Raw genomic sequence first — 22,589 nt, forward strand, 5'->3', positions numbered from 1 at the left:
GATAGCATGGAGGTAAGGCGTTTGCCTTTCATGCAGAAGGATGGTGGTTCAAATCCCGGCATCCCATATGGTCCCCCAAGCCTGCCAGGAGTGATTTCTGAGCGTAGAGCCAGGAGTAACCCCTGAGCACTGCTGGGTGTGACCCAAAAATAAACAAACAACAACAACAACAAGAAAGAGCCCCTGTGTCAGGTCACAATATAATCTATCAGTGGATTTAAATTGGATTACAGTCGATTTAAGCTATGACAATACACACTGTAAATGTAGTCCAGATCCTAAGTCCTGCTTTGTCCTATGGTTTTCTCGATTCCTTTTGCCCTTTTTAAAAGTTGTGTTGATTCCAAATTTTTTGCAGTATCTTCTCTTCAGAAGCATTTAACCTTTGTAGTTACTGTTTTATGTTTATTAGCAGTGGCTTGTGGGTATGTTTTCTTTTCCTTTATTTTTGGCCTTCCAAACAGTGCTGGGCTGGGAGAGAGGACACTTCCAGTAATACTGGATCTACTGAGCCAGATGAAACTGCTCAGGCCCTGCAGTGTGAGGAGAGCAGTGGGAACACCACAGTCAGATGGCAGTGCTGGGGGTCTTGTAGGACTGCACTCAGCAGTGCTGGACGGGAGTGTAGTCCTGGGGATCAAAGTAGGGTTCTGGTGCACATGAAAAGTACTGGATCTAATCTCTATGTTCTCTCCCAATCCTGGGTGATACTTTTAATATTTTAATGTTTTTAATATTGTGATTTAAGTGAATGATGGCCCTGTGTGATGTGTACAGAAGGTCATATAGGAAGCAGAGTAACTCTTACCCTTATGCTTCCAGTCCCACTATGGTCCCACAAGCACTACCAGGAGTCACCTGGAACCAAGGTAGAACTACACTCTGAGCATTTCTGAGCATTTGCCCAAACCAAAAAGCCAATAAATTACTATAATTGTATAAAATGTGGGGATATGCATAATTAGGCAAACTGAGTAAAGTTTCAGGTAAATAGTCAGCTATTACACTATCAAGAACTTTGTGATTGTTGTATAATCAATTATTTTGTTTACCAAAAATTCACACAGTACTTAGTTGTCACCATGTTTTTGATGAAAAACTGTTTTGCTCCATAATTCACTGTTTCATGAAATGTAAATGTAGATCAATAAGTATAAGGGAAAGAGTTATCTGCGTCCTATATGAGCTTCTATACACATCACACAGGACCATTCATTCACTTAAATCACAATATTATTATCAAAAAATAAAATATCGGAAAATATGGCAAAACAAGGTGCTTATTTAGCTAAAACATAAAAATAGGAGCCAGTGCAGGGTTATACTAGATGATGAGACCCAGAGGAAGCATGAAGGATGACCTTGGACAGTGACTGGCAGCCCCACTTCACCCCCTGCCATGGGGCTGGCTGCTGAAGGGTCTTTCTCTTCCTTTCTCCCTTGACCAGTCCTTTTCAGCTGAAAACCGAGAGCCCCTGAGCAGAGCTGTGGTAAAAGTCAGAAAAAGCATCTCTGCGCTAGCCGGACTGACCTCATGATGCTCAGGCCAAAGTGGTGTTGGTGGCTGTGGGGCGGCTGCATTCCCATGTTCTCTGATGGAGCAGGAGGCACTCTTGACTTGCCTCTTCACTGCACTCTTAGCAAGAGAGGGTTGCAGTCTCTGCTCCAAAACCTGCACTTAGTCCCAAAGCTGGCCCTTTGGGTGTGGCTTTAAGGGGACATGGCCTTACAGCTCAGTTTCCTCAGCTTTCATTAGCAAAGTCACACCCACACTCCGAGCTGTAAGGCTCCAATGAGCATCAGAAAGGTGGTCAGCTGCATGCAGGGAAGTGCTATAGAACAAGGCCAAGCACTTCAGCAGCTGAGTCCTGAGGCCTCTGTGCCTACGTGACAACCACCAAGCAACCTAGATCATCAGGCCCCACAGCTCAACCACACATCACAGCGGTTTGGACTAGTTCAGGACCTTGCTCTTCTCAAAAGATATCAAAGCCCTTCCTTATCTTCACTGATCTCCGGGTTGCTTCTGCTTGAGGGCTGGGGGATGGGATCTTATTAAGTTCTCATTCTAAAAGGTGCTGAGTGAGGCTCAGAAGCAACCAGGCACCTGCAGGATCTAGAGGCCTGGGTTTGAACCCCGGGTTTGCCTCCGACTCGTGGCTGTGTGCAGGCAGTTGCCACACTGCTGGTCCCTCTGTTTCTTCATCCAGCACTAGATCAACAGGAGAGCAATAGAAGAGAAAAGTTGGGCTAGACTCAGTAGGTGGTTCGGTTCATTCATTTGAGTCAAAAGCCACATTTCGTCCAGCCATGCCAGTATTTCTTCTGGCTCCTCCATCTTCCGTTTGGTTCAGCATCATGACCTGATGTGTTTGTTTGTAAGCTAGTGTGACACAGCCCTAGTGGAGCCTAGTGGAGGCTCTTTTGCAACATGTTCTTTTGTTGTTATTTTGTCCCCACTTTTCTCCCTTTGAAGTCAGGCCTGCTGCAGTGACAGGGTGGAGCCCAGCTAAGTGCAGTGCTCTCTGGATATTGCTCACGTGGTGGGGTAGTGCTGGGTCTCAAGTGCAGAACCTCAGACCTGCAATGCAGATACTCTATCTGTGAGCCCAACCCTGCACTGTTGAAACAAAGTGTGGGGGAAACGTAGGAGGCCACATCTAGTAGTGCTCAGGGCATATTCTTGGCCCTCTATTCTATACTCTAGAATTACTTCTGGCACTGCTCTGTGGACCATATGTGGTACTAAACCCAGGTCAGTGGGATGCAACACAAATACCTAACCCTTGTACTCTCTCTGATCCTAAATGCACCGTACAATTTTTTTTCTGATTTGGGGGTCCACACCCCACAGTGCTCAGAGGCTGTTCTTGGCTCTGTGCTCATGAGTGATCTCTTGTAGTGCCAGAAACCAGGATTTAATCAGGGTTGGTTGCTTGCAAGATAAGTATTTTCCCTGCTGTGCAATTCCTCCAACCCAGAAACACAATCATACTTGGCTTTTGACTCCTAAATACATGGCATATTTTTCTTCAGTTAAGGGAAGGTTCCTGACCTGCCTTTGTGAGGTCTCCTAAGGTCTCCTCATACAGATTTCTTTCTCGCTCTTCAATCAAACCCTAAAGAAATTTTCATGTTCAGAATGGATGAGGAGGGTGTGTACTTGAAACCTGGCATTGGAAAGAAGTTTGAAATGCCCCCTTTTCCCTGCTAACACTTTCATGGAAGGGGCTTGAGAAGAAACCAAATTACAGCTCATCAGCACAGAGGACAAACCATTATGGACAGCGATCCCTTTGAGTTGGGATGTGTCATGAAATTTTGTAGTCTTGGTCTTGTAGAGCTAGTGACTAACATATGCCAAGGGAGAACTGAAATAGCGTTCCCCACCTAGCAAGAGAGAGAAGTTCCAGTTCATTACTGGAACACATGTTGACCAAGCAGTTTTGAATATCTAATCAGACTGATCTAGTCCTCCCTATAATGACTTCCACCTGATTACAAATGGTTTTGCTCCATCCCTTTACCGTACATAGTGATGTTCCTTGTGGAGGTCTATTCAACACAGAAAATCATGAGCCAGAGACAGTGTAGGAAGCCTGACTCAGTACTTTGCTGCCATTTGACCAATCCGTGCTGCTTCTGGCCCATAGGGCTCTGCAATGAGGCTGCTAGAGAGGGTCAGGATCATGTCAACAGTGGGAAAGGGCTCCCAGGATCTGCTCACTGACATAGCAAATGCTTTGTATGTGGAAGCATCAGGATTTTATTGCCAATATTGTGCTATATTTTCTAGTATAACCCCCAGCACCACTGCCGGAGAATACTTGCCCATGTAGAGTTCGCAGCTCACTCCTCAGTCTCAGTTGTTCCTTGTGTTGCTTCTCTCAGTGAAGATGTTTGAGGAGTCACCCAGCTTGCTTCGTGGTGCCCTTTTGGCTTATCAGCTACCAAGGAAATGGGCTCAGAAAGAAGTGATGGGAACGTGATTCAGGAGTGAGGAAGGAGTGCCGTTGGGGTCTTTTTTCCTAGTTTGGTTTGTGTTCTTTGCTGGAGGGTGCACTCCCCTTTTGCAGACTCCTTCCTGGCCTTCCTTGCCACTATGTGTCTTGTAGGGGGCCAGCACAGGGCCCCAGCTCCCATTTGCTTTTTGGCAGACACATTCCCAGGGTGAAGAAGGTCGATGGGAGCCATATAGGCTTGGTTAACAGCAGTACATCAGAGAATCAAGTAGTAGCTGAACTTCCCAGTCAGACAGAAAGGCTGTGGCCCCCCAAAAGCAGCTGCTGGTGTGTGGGCTGAATTGGTGTTACAATCCAATAATGGCTTTCTCAGACAGAGACTGGGTCTGGGACTCCTTGTCACCTCTTTCCTCATGGCTGACTCCACTTCCTCCAGCCTGACTCATTCACATTCTATTAGGCATTACTCCCTCATGATGTACGTCACCCCTCATCCTCGGAATGGGGCAGGTCACTGTCTCTGAGAAAAGCCAGCTGTCTAGCTAGCAGAATCAACCAGGTCAAAACCAGCTGTCTTTTCATGTTAGGTAGTTTATGTACTTGGTGAGACATTCATTGATCGCAAGTGTCCATGCAAAAAATTTAGGTCAGCACTTCATGCATTGAGAGAAAAGTTATGGCCAGGCAGGAACATTTTCCCCCATGAAGCATGCATATGCAGCTTCATACTCTCAGGGGATTTGCCCCTTGTTCCCAGACCCCCTGTGTTCCAGATGGAACGCAGTGTTCCTTACCCCACCCCCAAAACTGCCCAATTCAGTGTGTTGTCACCATGAAAGTGGCATGTTGAGGGCTGTAGAGATAATTCAGTAGATAGGGGGCTTGCCTGGGTGGTAAATATACACAATGCAGTACTATGCAGCTGTCAGGAAAAATGAAGCAATGAAATTCTTCTATAATGGATGAACACAGAAACGATTATGCTGAGTTAAATGAGTCAGAGGGAAAGAAATAGGCACAGAATAGTCTCACTCATCTGTGGGATTTAAGAAAAATAAAAGATAGTATGGTAATAATACCCAGAGACAATAGAGATGCATTCTGGGAGGAGCAGCCCACGATATGAAGCTACCACAAAGAGTGGTGAGTGCAGTTAGAGAAATAACTACACCAATAACTATCATCATATTGGTAGTGAGTGAGAGAAATAGAATGCCTGTCTCAAAAATAGGCAGGGGGTGGGGAGGAGGAAGATGGGGGCACTAGTGGTGGGAATGTTGCACTGGGGAAGGGGGTGTTCTTTTTTATGACTAAAACCCAACTACAAATATGTTTGTAATCCTGGTGCTTAAACAAATATATTAATTAGTAAAATTTAAAAAAAGATAGGGGACTTGCCTTGTTCAACTTGGGTTCAGTCCTCAGTATCCCTTATGGTCTCCAGAGCCATTAGGAGTGGTCCCAGAGTCAGAGCCAGGAGTAAACCTGAGCACTGCTGGATGTGGCACTACTTCACTCCCCAGCACTGTTGTCTCAGTGCCTGATCCTTCCATGTCCTTATCCTCAAGGTTGAGCCTGAGACCCCTGCTAGAGGCCGGAGGTGCTGCGTAGCAATGCTGCAGTCCAGGCAGGTCTCAGAGCTGACCCAGAGATTGTCAACACGATGTGCTTCTCACGGGGGTTCTGAGAAAGTGGTTCTACGGCCTCTTGTGGGCTTCAGGGGGGCAGCCTACCCGTGCCCTTTCTTATGTGCATGTGCAGGAACCTAGATGGGGGTTGCCCTGAAGTGGCTGACCCCCCCTCTCCCCAGTCTCTGGACCACACACTGTATCATTAACAGAAAAGGCGAGTCAGAGAGATAGCATAGTGGATAGGACACTTGTCTTTCATGTGGCTGTCCTGGGTTCAATCCTGGGTACTCATCCCTGATCACCAGCAGGAAGGATCCCGAGCTCAGAGCCAGAGTCAGGAGGAAGCCCTGAGTATTGCCAGGTCTGACCTAGACTCCAGGGAGACTAGGATGGAAACTCAATGTTAGGGTTCCTTGCATGAATTTAAGCCTTGCCTAGATTCAGTCTCCAAAACTAATCTCCCTAATCTAATCTAATCTCTAGGGAAAAAAAAACATGCACAAGGGAGAGGAAGAGGTCCCGTACTGCAGGCATTGGCCCTCTGAAGCTCAAGCCACCCTGTGAACTGAGACTCTATCCTTAGCAAGCTGCTTTCTCGCTCCTGGTTGTGCTCTTCCCTCTAGTCTCTAGGGGATCAAGATGGGGTTGGTACCTGTTTGAGGCTGCTCAGGAAAAAGCAGAGTTCCAGGCATAGGAGCACTTCTGTTCTTCCTCCAGATGCACTTCCTGTCCCAGGGGCAGCTTCAGGCAATAACGCACAGAACAAAGCGAAACAACACAGAACAGGAGCTCGGGTTCAATTTGCCAGTTTTTGTACAGTCTCCAATCCAATTTATACTCCAATGAGTAAATCATTGCTGCCAAGCAGTTTTTTTCTCTTTTTTAAATCTGTAATTTTGATTTCCTTATCTTCAGCCTAAGAATTACATAAATTACAAATTGGCCCTAATGCTATCTCTCCTCCATTGAGTTCACAAAAACACTGTTACTGATCATAAATATAAAGCAGTTATACTGATAGATCTATTTTTGTATCTTGTCTAAAAGATAGTGCTGAATTGTGTGACTTCTGCAAAGAATTCACAAACCCAGTTTGGCATTTGTGAATTGTCATGCTGGATTTTAAAAGCTTCTGACCTTATAGTCATTTATAAAATATGAGAAGTGTTAGATATTCTTTCCTCGTTTTTATACGTAAGTCACACATAAAAATCACACTTCTTATTAAGTAAATGGCAACATTTTAGATATAGAGAATTTTAATTAAATTGGCATGATTAAGGCCAAACAGATAAAAGGGCCACTTTCAGTTTATGTTCAGTCTTTGCCTTTTTGATGCTAATGGATTCAACCCAAAATGCAACCAATTCTTCCTCTGTTCCAAGAGAAAATGAGAGGTTTCCCTAATTTCAGACATACAAGAGTATCAATTAAATGAATTTAAGTGGAAAACTAATCCCCACTCCCTCCCGCCAGGTTCAGAAACAGCATTCACCATTTCTGAAAAGGTGAACACGGCTAAACAAGTCCACTCAGATCTTTAGAAGGAAAAAGAGTGGTTGCACTTGCTGATCTGGAATTCTCCAGCTTCAAAACACTGATCACATACATTTAACGACAAGCCAAACTCACTTAAATCAGGATTATCCAGCAAAAATATGCTATTAGCCAACTGTGATCTGAATTCTGGTGAATGAGACAAAATATGGTACACGTAGAAAAGTCAGGACATGGAACTCTGCTGGAACTCAGATGTCAGCACCCCTATCTGCCTGTCTTCTGTGCTGTGCTCCATTTTTGCCTGATTTCATCCTGTGTGTGGCTCATCTGAGGATGGGTCGCCTTCCCTGAAGCCTTCCCTGAAGGTGAGTTTACAAGCCCAGAAAGGGTAGAGCCAGAGGAGCACGGCTGCTCTGCTTCGCTTCCTGGCCATGCACATCATTTAGCCAATGAATACAACCACAACACGTAGAAAAACCCACAGTACAAGTGTGACAATGGGGAAACAACGCAGGCCAGTGCCAGACATAGAGAATGACGATGGCAACTCTGATGATTTGAACATGACCAACCAACTAGTCAGTCTCTCAGATAAGGAGTTTAGAGTTGCAATATGGAAGATGTTCAAAGAACTCAAAGAAAGTATAGAAGAGAACACTAATAAGAATCAAGAGAATATGAAGATAGAAATCAGAAAACTCCAAACTGAAATTTCAGGTCAAATAACAGGTCTGAAAAACTCAGTAGATGAATTGAAGAAAAACATGGTTGAGCTTTCCCACGGGTTAACAGCAGCTAAGGATAGAATTAGTACACTGGAAGATGAGATGAATAACAATTCCATACAGCAGAAGAAATTGGAAAAAAGCCTTAAAGGAAATGATCAGACAATGGAAAAATTACTCAAAGAATGGGAACAGATGAAAATAGAAGTTTATGATAAGCTCAACAGAAACAACTTAAGAATCATAGGAGTCCCAGAGACCCAGGAAGAAAATCCCCAGGAAGAATCAATGGTCAAGAACATCATTAAAGAGGAACTACCAGAGCTAATGAATACATGTGATCAAATCCTGCATGCCCGAAGAGTACCAACTAAAAGAGACTCCAGAAAAAACACCCCAAGACACATCCTAGTCACAATGACGAATCCCACAGAGAGAGACAGAATTCTGAAAGCAGCAAGATTGAAAAGAGAAATTACATTCAAGGGAACATCCTTGAGATTTACTGCAGACCTGTCACCAGAAACACTCAAGGCCAGAAGGCAGTGGTGGGACATAGTGACAAAACTCAATGAAATAAATGCTTTGCCTAAAATACTGCACCCAGCAAAACTCACTTTCAGATTTGAAGGAACAATGCGTGGTTTTACAAACAACAGCTCAGAAACTTTACAGACTCAAAACCATTCTTAAAAGAAAAAGTGAACGGCCTACTTTAAGACAAGACTGACCAACAGACACACCAAACTTCGATATAAAGATGGCACTAACTCCCAGAAAAATTCTTTCTCTCAATATCAATGGACTAAATGCACCAGTTAAGAGACACAGAGTGGCTAAATGGATCAAAAAACTCAATCCCACCTTCTGCTGCCTACAAGAAACACACCTGAATAGTCATAACAAACATAGACTCAAAAGGCTGGAGGAAAATCATCCAATCAAACAACACCCATAAAAAAGCTGCAGTGGGGGCCGGCAAGGTGGCGCTAGAGGTAAGGTGTCTGCCTTGCAAGCGCTAGCCAAGGAAGAACCGTGTTTCAATCTCCCGGCATCCCATATGGTCCCCCCAAACCAGGGGCAATTTCTGAGCGCTTAGCCAGGAGTAACCCCTGAGCATCAAACGGGTGTGGCCCGAAAAACAAAACAAAACAAAACAAAAAGCTGGAGTGACCATACTAATATCAGATGATGCAAACTTTATACTTAGGAAAGTTGTAAGGGATAAAGATGGACATTTGGTATTAATCAAGGGATGCATACAGCAGGAAGAAATCACTCTCCTAAACATATATGCACCGAATGAGGAGCGAGCAAAATATTTAATAAAATTGTTGACAAATCTGAAAAATAATATCCATAACAACACAGTAATTGTGGGAGACCTCAACACGGCATTGTCAACACTTGACAGGTCAACCAGACTGAAACCCAACAAGAATATGCTAGACCTGAGAAGAGAAATGGAAGAAAGAGGCCTAGTAGATAAATACAGGACACTCCACTCCCAGAAGCCTGCATACACATTCTTCTCTAATGTACATGGGACATTCTCCAGGATAGACTACATGCTAGCACATAAAACATGCCTCCATAATATCAAGAGGATAGAAATTTTGCAGGCTACCTTTGCTGACCACAAGGCACTGAAATTATATGTGAACTACAAAGGGACACAGAAGAAAAACTTTAATACCTGGAAGTTAAACAGCCTAATACTGAATAACCAGTGGGTCCGAGATGAAATTAAAGAGGAAATCAAAACCTTCCTAGAAACAAATGACAATGGAGATACAAACTATCAAAACCTACGGGACACAGCAAAAGTGGTACCGAGAGGAAAATTTATAGATTTGCAAGCACACATCAGGAAAGAAGGGGCATACCTGAATAGCTTAATGACGCAGCTCATAGAATTAGAAAGTACTCAACAAAAGGACCCAAAAATAGGGATACAGAAGGAAATAACAAAGCTGAGAGCAGAAATCAATGAACTGGAAACCCGAAAAACAATCCAAAAAGATCAACGAAAGCAGAAGTTGGTTCTTTGAAAAAATAAACAAGATTGATAGACCACTGGCAAAACTAACAAAGAAAGAGAGAGAGAGAAACTTGATATTTCATATTAGGAATGAAAAAGGAGAGATCACTACTGATATGACAGAGATACAAAGGGTAATCAGAAACTACTTTGAGAAACTCTATGCCACTAAAAATGAAAACCTGGAAGAAATGGATAAATTTTTGGACTCTTATAATCTCCCGTGGTTGAATGAAGAGGATGTAGCATATCTAGACACACCCATCACTATTGAGGAAATTAAGACAGTAATCAAATGTTTGCCCAAAAACAAAAGTCCAGGCCCAGATGGATTTACTAATGAATTCTTTCAAACCTTTCAAGATGAACTTCTACGAATCCTGGCAATACTCTTTCATGAAATTGAAAAAAACAGGAAAACTTCCAAATAGCTTTTATGAAGCCAACATAAACTTGATACCTAAACCAGACAGAGATGCTACCAAAAAAGAAAATTACAGGCCAATATCGCTAATAAATACAGATGTAAAGATCCTCAACAAAATCCTGGCAAATAGGATTCAATGCCTCATTAAGAAGATCATCCACTACTATCAAGTAGGTTTCATCCCAGGAATGCAAGGCTGGTTTAACATCTGTAAATCTATCAACATAATACACAACATCAACAAGAAAAGTAGAAATCACACGATCATATCAATAGATGCAGAGAAAGAAATTGATAAGGTCCAACACCCATTCTTGATCAAAACTCTCAGCAAGATGGGAATAGAAGGAACCTTTCTCAATATAGTTAAGGCCATCTACCACAAGCCAGAGGCAAATATTGTCCTCAATGGAGAAAAACTGAAAGCCTTTCCTCTAAATTCTGGCATAAGACAAGGCTGTCCTCTCTCACCACTCTATTCAACATAGCATTGGAAGTACTTGCTATAGCGATTAGGAAAGAAAAAGATATCAAGGGAATCCAGATAGGAAAGGAAGAAGTCAAGCTCTCGCTGTTTGCAGATGACATGATACTCTACCTAGAAAACCCTAAACTCTACGAAAAAGCTTCTAGAAACAATAGACTCATATAGCAAGGTGGCAGGCTACAAAATTAACACACAAAAATCAATGGCCTTTCTATACACCAATACTAATAAGGAAGAAATGGACATTAAGAAAACAACCCCATTCACAATAGTGCCATACAAACTCAAATATCTTGGAATCAACTTGACTAAAAATGGGAAGGACCTCTACAAAGAAAACTATAAAACTCTGCTCCGAGAAATAAGAGAGGACATGTGGAATTGGAAACACATACCCTGCTCATGGATTGGCAGGATTAACATCATTAAAATGGCAATACTCCCCAAAGCATTGTACAGATTTAATGTGATCCCTCTAAAGATACCCATGAAATTCTTCAGAGAAGTGGATCAGGCACTTTTGAAATTAATTTGGAACAATAAACACTCTAGAATAGCTAAAGCAATCATTGGGAAAAAGAATATGGGAGGAATTACTTTCCCCAACTTTAAACTGTACTAAAAATCAATAGTTATCAAAACAGCATGGTATTGGAATAAAGACAGGCCCTCAGATCAGTGGAATAGGCTTGAATACTCAGAGAATGTTCCCCACACATACAATCACCTAATTTTTGATAAAAGAGCAAGAAATCCTAAATGGAGCAAAGAAAGCCTCTTCAACAAGTGGTGTTGGCACAACTGGATAGCCACTTGCAAAAAATTGAACTTAGACCCCCAGCTAACATCACATATGAAGTTTAAATCCAAATGGCTGAAAGACCTCGATATCAGACCCAAAACCATAAGATATATAGAACAACACGTAGGTAAAACACTCCAGGATATTGAGACTAAAGGCATCTTCAAGGAGGAAACTGCACTCTCCAAGCAAGTGAAAGCAGAGATTAACAGATGGGAATATATTAAACTGAGAAGCTTCTGCACCTCAAAAGAAATAGAGCCCAGGATACAAGAACCCCCCCACTGTGTGGGAAAAACTATTCACCCAATACCCATCAGATAAGGGGCTATCTTCAAAATATACGAGGCACTGACAGAACTTTACAAGAAAAAAAATCTAATCCCATCAAAAAATGGGGAGAAGTAATGACAGACACTTTGACCAAGAAGAAATACAAATGGCCAAAAGACAGATGAAAAATGCTCTACATCACTAATCATCAGGGAGATGCAAATTAAAACAACTATGAGGTACCACCTCACACCCCAGAGATTGGTACACATCACAAAGAATGAGAACAAGCAGTGTTGGCGGGGATGTGGAGAGAAAGGAACTCTTTTCCACTGCTGGTGGCAATGCTGTCTAGTTCAACCTTTATGGAAAGCGATATGGAGATTCCTCCAAAAACTGGAAATCAAATTCCCATACGACCCAGCTATACCACTCCTAGGAATATACCCTCGGAACACAAAAATACAATACAAAAATCCCTTCCTTACACCTATATTCATTGCAGCACTATTTACCATAGCAAGACTCTGGAAACAGCCAAGATACCCTTCAACCGATGAATGGCTAAAGAAATTGTGGTACATATTCACAATAGAATATTATGCAGCCGTCAGGAGAGATGAAGTCATGAAAGTTTCCTATACATGGATGTACATGGAATCTATTATGCTGAGTGAAATAAGTCAGAGAGAGGGAAAGACGCAGAATGGTCTCACTCATCTATGGGTTTTAAGAAAAATGAAAGACATTCTTGCGATAATAACTTTCAGACACAAAAGAGAAAAGGGCTGGAAGTTACAGCTCACTTCATGAAGCTCACCACAAACAGGGATGAGTTTAGTTAGAGAAATAACTACGTTTTGAACTATCCGAATAATGAGAATGTACGAGGGAAATAGAAAGCCTGTCTAAAGTACAGGCGGGGGTTGGGTGGGGAGGAGGGCGATTTGGGACATTGGTGATGGGAATGTTGCACTGGTGATGGGTGGTGTTCTTTACATGACTGAAACCCAAACACAATCATGTATGTAATAAAGTTGTTTAAATAAAAAATTAAAAGTAAAAGAAAAGTCAGGACATTTTTCTGGGGGTTTTTGTTGTTGTTGTTGTACATGTTAGTAACAAATAAAGCTGTGCCATTATTACTCAGTGGCTATTATTACTCATTGGCAGCTTTTTTTTTTTTTCAAATAAGCTATACACTGTCCCTTTTTGCTTCTTTAATACCAGTGAACATCATTGTTGTTCCAGGGATTCACCAAATTCTCCATCATTGTCTCCTCTCCACAGGTGATGTCTTTGTTCTTGTTGCCTATTGGCATCAGTGTAAGTGAATGGAGGGGCCTGGCCTGTCTTTTGCCCAGACTGTGGAGAGTCATTCAATCCAGTCTTATGCTTGCTTCCCTTCTCCACTGTAAGGCACTAGATACACTTATGGACAAAAAACACCTTACTCTTGTCACTTCCACCCATTTTTAGGTCATTCTTTCATTGCATGCAACAAAAAAGGTCTTTGGTTTTATTTTTATGTAAAAAATATTCTGTACCCTGTTACACACTTAAGAGTTCTGTGTCTCTGTGATGCTCTACCTGACTGCAGTGTTGACAGCTTTAGCCCAGTTTTTGTAGCCAGATCAGCTCTGCTTATGGTTTTGCTGAACCATGTTCCATTTCCCATGTTTGATACTGGTTAGCCTGTGTTATTCTCCCTTCTCTGACATTTCATTTGGGTGGGCAAACTCCCATCACACATTAAGGGATCTCTTTGGAAACCAGAAAAAGGGACACAAAGAGGCATCCCTGGAGTTTTCTCTGGTGTGGCATAAATTCTGTGCACCTTTTGCTTGTGCCTCACCTCTCAGACAGCTCTAGCTGTTGAGACTGTGGCCACAGTCCCTGCCAATAGGCACCAGGCAGGCTTGCTCGACTGGGCTCCAGTCAGCCAGGAGTCACTCATCTTTCGCAGGCAAGCAGTTTATTTGTGCTTAACACATTGATGATGACACTGCAATTTGTGTTCATCAAACCACATTTGAGGGTGAGCCACCATGCACTGGCATCAATGTGTTAACCATGAAAAGGTCTCTTGTTATAGGTATCACAGGTATTGCCTAAACTCCGACAACTAGGAAATCTCTTCCTTCTAAACATCACAGTCTTTGGGGCTAGAGCAATAGCACAACAGATAGGGTGCTTGCTTTGCATGAAGCCAACCCAGGTTCAATTACTGGCACCCTATATGGTCCCCTGAGCTTGCCAGGAGAAATTTCTGAATGCAGAGCTAGGAGTAACCAACTCCTGAGCATCACTAGATATGGTCCAAAACAAACAAACTAAAAAACAAATTACATTTACTTAGCATGGTCTCCATGGGCTCCACTCTTAACAACTACTGATGTCTCTAGGTGTGTGTTTTTCCTTTTCTGCTACATTATGAGTTCTTATTTCAGTGAGGGGGTTGGAGGGTTTTGTGTGTGTGTGTGTGTGTGTGTGTGTGTGTGTGTGTGTGTGTGTGTGTGTGTGTGTAAGGAGTCATGTGTGGGGTCAGGGATAATTCCTGACCCAAGGGCTCAAGAACTATATTCAATGTCAGGGACCGAACACAGTTTGCTCACAGGCAAGTCAAGTGCCCTGGCCTATCCCTTCTCTTAGGCCCCTATATTATACAAAGTTTTTATAGTAAAGCATAAATAACTATTGGGACCAGAGTAATAGCTTAGTGGGTAGGGCTTTTGCCTTGCGCACAGCTGATCCAAGCTCAGTTCCCGGCATCCCATATGGTCCCCAGCGCCTGCAGGAGTGATTTCTGAGCACAGAGCCAGTAGTAACCCCTGAGCTTTGCTAGATGTGGCCCAACACCCCCCACAAAAGGATAACCATTACAGAAAATAAGTTGGCCAGGAAATAAGCATCGTTAATCCTGCCTCATAGGAGGTTGAATTTAGAAGAATGAAAGATCCACAAACTATAATCAGGAGCTGGAGTAATAGTCCAATGAGTGTTTACCTTGCACATAGCTGACCCGGGCACTCCATAGGGTCCCCTGACTGAATTCTGAGCCGAGAGCCCTGAGCACTACCTGAAATGGCCTACTCCATGTTCCCCCAAAATGCTCCAACTATAATCAGTCTAGGTGAAAACTTCTTAAGCATGCTGTATAGTGGGGGCTGGTGAGGTGGCGCTAGAGGTAAGGTGTATGCCTTGCAAGCGCTAGCCAAGAAAGGACTGAGGTTCGGACCCCCCCCCCCCGGCATCCCATATGGTCCCCCCAAGCCAGGGGCAATTTCTGAACGCTTAGCCAGGAGTAACTCCTAACCCCTGAGCATCAAAAAGGTGTGGCTCAGAAAAACAAAACAAAACAAAACAAAACAAAGTATTTATGGGCCGGAGAGATAGCATGGAGGTAAGGTGTTTGCCTTTCATGCAGAAGGTCAGTGGTTGGAATCCCAGCAGGAAGATATGAAAAAAATCTAGAGATAAGAGTGATAATATTGCAGATAAGGTTGCTCAAATGTGTCTCATCTAGGTTCAGTCCCAAGCACCACACATGGTCCCTCCAGCCCTGCCAGGAATAAGCCCCAAGTACTCCTGAGTGTGGCCCCTCAAAAAAACAAAGGTTTGAAATATCTAGTTACCCATGCACCTTGTTACAAATCATCACGGATTGGTACCTAAAAGTAAAAAAATGAAAAGGAAAAAAAAAGGAGAGAGAGGAAATAAGTGTGCTACAGAGGCAGGCTATTGGTGTGTAAAAGGTTAGGAAACTAACACTGGGTGAAGGAATGAGTGTTAGAACATTATATAACCAAAACTCAACTATCAACAACTTTTCAACTCTGTAACTCATGGTAATTATTAAAAATTTTTATTTTAAAAAATCAAATTATTGGGCTGGAGCACTGGCACAAGTGGTAAGGCATCTGTCTTGCCCGCGCTAACCTAGGACAGACCATTGTTTGATCCTCTGGCATCTCATATGGTCCCCCATGCTAGGAGTGCTTTCTAAGCGCATAGCCAGGAGTAACCCCTGAGCGTCACCAGGTGTGGCGCAAAAAAAAAAAAAAAAACCCAAAACCAAAACAAACAAATAAACAAAAAAAAAACAACCAAATTACCATGGCTGCTTGAAGCCCACCCCTAATCTTCAAAGAACTTGTATTCCTTCTTTATTTTACCCAGAAGTACCTATAAAACTATTGAAAACTGGGGATGGAGGATGTACAGGGGTAAGTAAGGTGCTTGCCTTGTTCATGGGTGACCCAAAGTTGATCCCAGGCAGTGTGAATGGCTCCCCAAACAAAACCCCAAATAAAAAACTCAGTACGCTGAAGTTTCAGGGACCCCCCCCCCATGTTCACAAGCTGCTTCCAAAAGTGTAGGAAGAGCCCTAGAAATGTACCCCTACAGGTATATAGCATTGCAAAATTTGCAAAAGGAAACTTTTCACTGCAGTTCAGACACCCTCTTTACGAAGACCTTTTTGTTGACTTCCATCCCACTTAGACTTCTTTTAGGCCCTCCAAACCTGGCAGTGCTGCTATTGGCTGAGTCAAGTGTTGGGCATAAAAGTTGACTCTGTCCAGGCTTCTTCTGCCTTCCCAGTGGCAGGCACACCTGACATCCAGAGACCTTTGGGGAAGGGAGATAGCAGTGAGAGAAAACAGGCATAGAAGAAAAGCTCTGTGTTCCTGCCTATTGCACTCATCCTCCAAATCAAGCTGGCATCAGGGAAGTACTCAAGCTCACCCCAAGTGACACGCTTCTCTCTGCTGTGTTTTGTGTTTTCAGATGCAGATGGAAACTTGTGTCGAAGTAACCAACTGCTACAGGTTGTGCTGACAATGCATCGGATCATCGTGTCTTCCACGGAGCTGCTCCAAAGAGTGATTGCCCTATATCCTTCACAGAGTCGGGCTGCCCCATAGGGTACATTCAGAAGGATCTAGAAATGTGCTGTGTACTTCCATTTTCATTGTAGTTAATGGGTTCCTTTGTGTGAGTGAGTGAGTGAGTGAGTGAGTGAGTGAGTGAGTGAGTGAGTGTTTCTGCATGTCTGTATTCTCCTGGGTAAGACAAGATCACTGATGCTGGTTGTTCTGGGAAACAGTCAAAGAAATCAGCAAAATTAACCTGCAACCCATTTCTTTCCATGTCTCTTGCTAGTGGAAAATATTTTTCCTACAGATGAGTCAAAAGTCACATTCATCTTATGCATATTGACCAGGGTGCAGACATGACTCAGATAAGCTGCTTGCTCTGGCCGGTTCTCTCACCTTCTCTAGGATCTGAAGAAGGATCCCCAACACTGCAACATCTGAGGTGTTGGCTGGGGCCTTTCTTCTCTGGGCAGAGGCACTGACTTTGTACCTAACAAGGTACCCTGCAAGGTGTTAACTTCTCCTGGGGTGTCAAGTGAGTGGGGTAGAGAACAGGCTGCTTCCCCTTCACTAGAGACTTGAACTCTGTTCCCAGAAGAAGAGGGTGGTAGGAGGTGAGACCCTTGGGCACCTGCAGCCCAGCTCTTAGCACTGAGTCATGAATCACAATGGTGGTGCTTAGCCCTTCACAAAGAGCACACATGAAAACGAGATGAAAGCCAGCAATTTCAAATCCTTTCTTGAGCCTTCCTTATAAATCTTCACCTCCAAGGGTGGAGTGCTGAAAGATTCGCATAATAAGAGCTACAATTATAGGCCACAGAGATGCAACAAGGGTTAAAAAACCTATCTTGCATACAGCCATCTTCCATTTGGATCCTTGGCACCTCTTCATGGTCCCTCAAGTACCACCAGGAAGGCTCCTGAGCACAAAGTCACGAATAAGCCCTGAACACAGCCAGGACCAAAATAAATATACCAAAATAAATAGATTGATGTGATGCCTTCCACACCCCATTTCAGGTCTGTGTCTGGGCAGTGACAGGGACCTTCTGGTCCCTCCCATCCATCCTCCTTTTCCCAAAACACAGAGATGCTAACATCCCCACAAAGACATTTCAATTTATATAACATATATTGGATTGGACGTATATATTTCAGAATGGATCTAGCACTTCTTTCTTCTAGAAAATATGTTGCAAGTCAGCCCCTGAAGAGACTGACTGATGGAGGGATGGAGGATGAGGTCTTTCCTCTCCAGCTTGAAGCACGCATCTGCCACCCTGTCCAGCCGACGGTTCTGAGGTGAAGCGGCGGGTAAACAGCTTGCAGACAGTCAGGCTTGTGGAAATATTAGCTTTATTCGGTGGACAAGACAAAGACTCAGCATAAGTTCCAGCCAAAAGCCTCTCGCCTTCCACAGACCCTTGTTTTTATCCCCCAGAATCAGGTACCACCCAATGGTGGGATCAGATACCAACCAATGGTGGAAGCAGAATCAGGTACCACCCTAGGGTGGGGGCAGAATGCCAGGTCACACCCTAAGGTAGGGCACAATCACTGATCAGGGTAGGGTTAGTAACATAATAATCCCCTAAAATATTTACATACACAACAAAAATACACTGCTCAAAACCCAGCTGAACAAACCAATGAACTAGTTTGCAATATTTTTTATCATACTTAGCTAACCTTGCTTATTTAGGAAAATAACCTCTATATCAGATATACCTTTAGCCACCTTTTATAAAAAAACGATTCAATAGATCACTTTCTTAAATACCCTGAAATTCTAGTAGTCCAACCCACCAAATTGCAAAGAACAAAGAGAAACTAAGTATGATAACTGCAGTTGGGGATATGGAAAGAAATCCTGTTAAATTTCTAAGTCCACCAAAATGATGAAGACCTAAAATCAACACTTAATGTGTTAGCAACAGAAATCACTAGCCTGTGAAATTAAGAAATCTATAGATGAGCAATTCAGCCAACTCAAAGAAGAACTCTTTCAGAAGATGAGAGAATCCATACAAATGGAACTGAAGGAACTAAAAAACATGTTAGCAAGCCATAGTAGCAGAATTACACAGGTAAAGAATTGCATACACGAACTTGAAGACAAATTACAAGCCAGCACTGATAAAGAAATCAAAAAGAAAAGAGAGACAAAACATGGGACAAAAATGTAAGGTACTTAATGAACAAAGACAAAAGAAATAATCCCCAAATTATACTAGAAGAGGAGGAAAAGGGGAAAGGGGAAGAACAAGTAGTAAGGAAGATAATAGCAGAGAACTTTCCCACTCTCTGGAAAGAGGCTGCTGTACAAATCAAAGAGGCAAAAAGAGAGCCAAATAAAACCCTGATAGCACAACACCAAGAATACAGCAATCCAAATGGAAAAAAACAACAACAAAGAGAGAGATGGACTCTTTAAAGCAGTAAGGGAGAAGAAAAACCTCAAGTATAAAGGAAAGAACATAAAAGTCAAGCCAGATCTTCCATTTGAAACAATCCAGGCAAGAAAAGATTTGAATGGCATATTCAAACTCCTGAAAGAAACTTTCAACCTAGAGTTCATTACCCAGCAAAACTCTCATTTACATGGGAGCAAGAGTTAAAAACATTCTTGGAAAAAAAAAACTCACAATATTCGTGCTAATCAAATTAACTCTAAACGAACAACTCAAAGATCAATTACATAAGCCAAATACCCAATTGTAACAACAACCTTACACAATGTAGTGGCACAACAGCCCCTTCTCAATAATTTCCTTAAATGTCAATGGACTAAACTCTCCGATCAAAAGGCATAGAGTAGCGGGTTGATCAGGAAACAAAACCCAGCCATTTGCTGCCTGCAGGAAACACACTTAAAAAGTTTAGGATAGGGGCCAGAGTGATAACACAGTGGTAGGGCATTTGCCTCGCAGTTGCCAACCTGGTTCAATCCTTGGTATCCTATTTGGTCTCAGAGCCTTCCAGGAGTGATTTCTGAATGTAGAGCCAGAAGAACTGTCAGGTGTGGCCCAAAAAATAGTAAATAAAAATAAAATAAATAAAATAATAAAAATAATAAAATAAATAAAAGTTCAGGATAGACACAGGCTCAGAGTAAAAGGATGGAAAACAATTATATAAGCCACTGGAAAACAAACAAAAAAAGCTGGGACAGCTATACTTATATCACACCAAACTGGATTTAACCTTAAGAAAATACTCAGAGACAAGATGGACACTACTTATTGATCAGGGGAACAATAGACCAAGAGATATTAACGCTGATAAACATTTATGCACCAAATGTAGAGCGAGCAAATTATATAAGGCTTTTGCTCTCAAAATAAAGAGTATTAGTGGGCCAGGGAAACACAAAAATTAAAGAGCTTTCCTTGTACCATACCATGCCTAAGTATGGGACAAAAACTACAAAAACAAATAATATATTAGTTCTAACGGTAGAAAATATTTAATCACTGTGACCTCTATCTTGATTTTCACTTTATTCAATGTGTATCTTTTTATTTCTGTACAGTATAACTTAAGAAGCTTTTCCTTTAGGGTTTCAGAAAAGGTTCAGAGCTTTTACTTTTTTAACTTTTAAAATAGAATCATTGCGAATAATAAAATTACAAAGATACTTATTATTGAATTTCAGGCATACAGTGCTCAATCCCAAGTCTTATCAGTGTCCACTATCCTCCCTAAATATTCCCAATTAAAAGGCATAGTGCTCTGGTGGGAATGTTGACTGGTCCAGCCTTTTTGAAAACAAATATGGACATTCCTCAAAAACTAGAAATTGATTTCTCATATGACCCAGCAATACTGCTCCTGGGAATATATCCTATATATATCCCAAAAACACAATGTAGAATAGCCTCTGCACTCTTATGTTCATTGCAGTACTATTCATAATAGCCATAATCTGGAAACAACCCAAGTGTCTGAGAACAATGGAAGTAGATACATCTACTATTATATATCTACACATCTAGCTGTAAAAACATGACATTTGGTTATACATGAATGATATGGAGAGCATTATGCTGAGTGAAATGAGTAAGAGGAAGAGGGATAGACATAGAATGATAAGGTGCACTTATTTGTGGTGTATAAAAAAACCAAGATAGTATGGTAATAATATCCAAAAATGATAGATACGAGGGCCAAGAGGACCAGTCCAAGATAAGAAGCTTGCCTCAAATAGTGGGGGAGTGCAGTTAGAGTAGAGAAGGAACCACTATGACAGTGATAGTTGCAAATGATCCCTCTGGATAAGAAATGGGTGCTAAAAGGCGGTAAAATTATATACATGGTTCCCCTTCAGTAATGATATTGCAATCCATAGTGTCTAAAAGGAAAATAAAAAGAAGGAAACAATAAAAAATATCTTCCATACGAAAATTGGGGAGACAGGTGGTGGGAAATGTGTACTGGTGAAAGTTGTTCTATATTGCATGATGGTAATTCAATCATGAACAACTTTATGGGGAAAAACATTATTATGAATAACCTCATAATCATGGTTTTAAATTATAAAAAAATGCCTGTCATAGAGGAATACAGAGTTCAGTAGAGAGGAAAAGAGGGAAACTAGGACACTGGTGACAGGGATATGCACTTGAGAAGGGATGACTAAAATTCAATCATGAACAAATTTATAACTGCATCTCTGATTCAATTAAATAATTTATTCTAACACAAAGAAATCAAAGGGTGCAGTGCAGTACTTTTATCCTGTTAGCCAGATAAGCTGACCTACCTGAACCACCATCTGTAAGTTGCAGTATAACACCTAGGCACTGTTTTCTTAGATGACTAAGTCAAGTAAGCCACAAAACCTTTGTGACTACTGGCCACAGTCTGAATTTTGTAAGTCATCCGGAAGAGTATTGAAAATGTATTGAAAAGGGAAGATACCGTACTGTAACTTATATTTATGTCTTCCTCTACCCATAGAATGTGTTTTCCAGGGCATAAATCAGCATAGCTTATCCTTGCAACTCTAGACTGTGGTTTAGCAACTGGCCCAAGTTAGGGCCCTATGAACATGACGGCCACAGGTGCAAAAATGGTGCCATGTGTCCTCTCTGTGTAGCACAGTGTCAAGAGGAGGAGCCAGACTAGAGGAGTTCTGAGAACTAATAAGAAGTGAGATTCCTGTCACTGAAACTCAAGATAAGCAATGAAGGAAAAAAAGGCTATTTTCCCTCCCATGCCTGTTCTTAGATCTGGAAGGAATAGAATGCTGAAAGGAAACTTGAGGGATTTTCTGTTGATTCCTCCTTTCTTCCACTTCTAGACAGGGAAGGCATAGGTTTCAAAAACATGCTGTTAAGAGTTCAGCTAGTTGCTGGATAGTCCCAGCAGTGGTTGCTGAGAGGAGAAGGTATAGGACAGAAGCATCCAGCAGATGCTGTTGTTAACTTAGGTTGGTACCTGCTGGCATTTGTTTCATCTCCATGATGAAGAGACAGGTGTCCTGTCTGTCATGGGGCTCTGATGACATTTAGAGGCATCTATCCAAAATTCTGAGTGGGTTTTCTTTGCACCCTCCATTGTCAGCACTGAAATGTAAACTGACAGTTCTGAACACACATTCCTGCCCACAGTGACTAGCAGAAGATAATGGGTGAAGGATTATAGTCACCAAGTAGTTACAAAACAGAGGTGTATTTTTGTGCTGGTTCCTAATTAAAAAGAAAGATGAAGCATTCTAACACAGAGATCAAATAGCAGAAACATTGAACCTGGAAATGTGTTTATCTGTAGCATTTCTCATATTTGCACCTTTTTTTTTGGTGTGGGGGATGTTTCGGGCCATATACGGTGGTGCTCAGGGCTTATTCCTGACAGTTCTC

General features: G+C 42.1%; 1 protein-coding gene across 1 annotated transcript in view; it reads left to right on the forward strand.

Moving 5' to 3' along the window:
• The window catches only part of RASGRP1 (RAS guanyl releasing protein 1), an 87,306-nt gene that overhangs the window by 38,468 nt on the left and 26,249 nt on the right, over nt 1–22,589 (forward strand). Inside the window, exon 2 of the mRNA XM_049790044.1 lies at nt 16,637–16,742. Within this exon, the coding sequence (XP_049646001.1) occupies nt 16,637–16,742 (106 nt within the window). The remainder of the gene's footprint in view (nt 1–16,636; nt 16,743–22,589) is intronic.

Source organism: Suncus etruscus, chromosome 16, assembly GCF_024139225.1.
Source record: "Suncus etruscus isolate mSunEtr1 chromosome 16, mSunEtr1.pri.cur, whole genome shotgun sequence".
Taxonomy (NCBI): Eukaryota; Metazoa; Chordata; class Mammalia; order Eulipotyphla; family Soricidae; genus Suncus; species Suncus etruscus.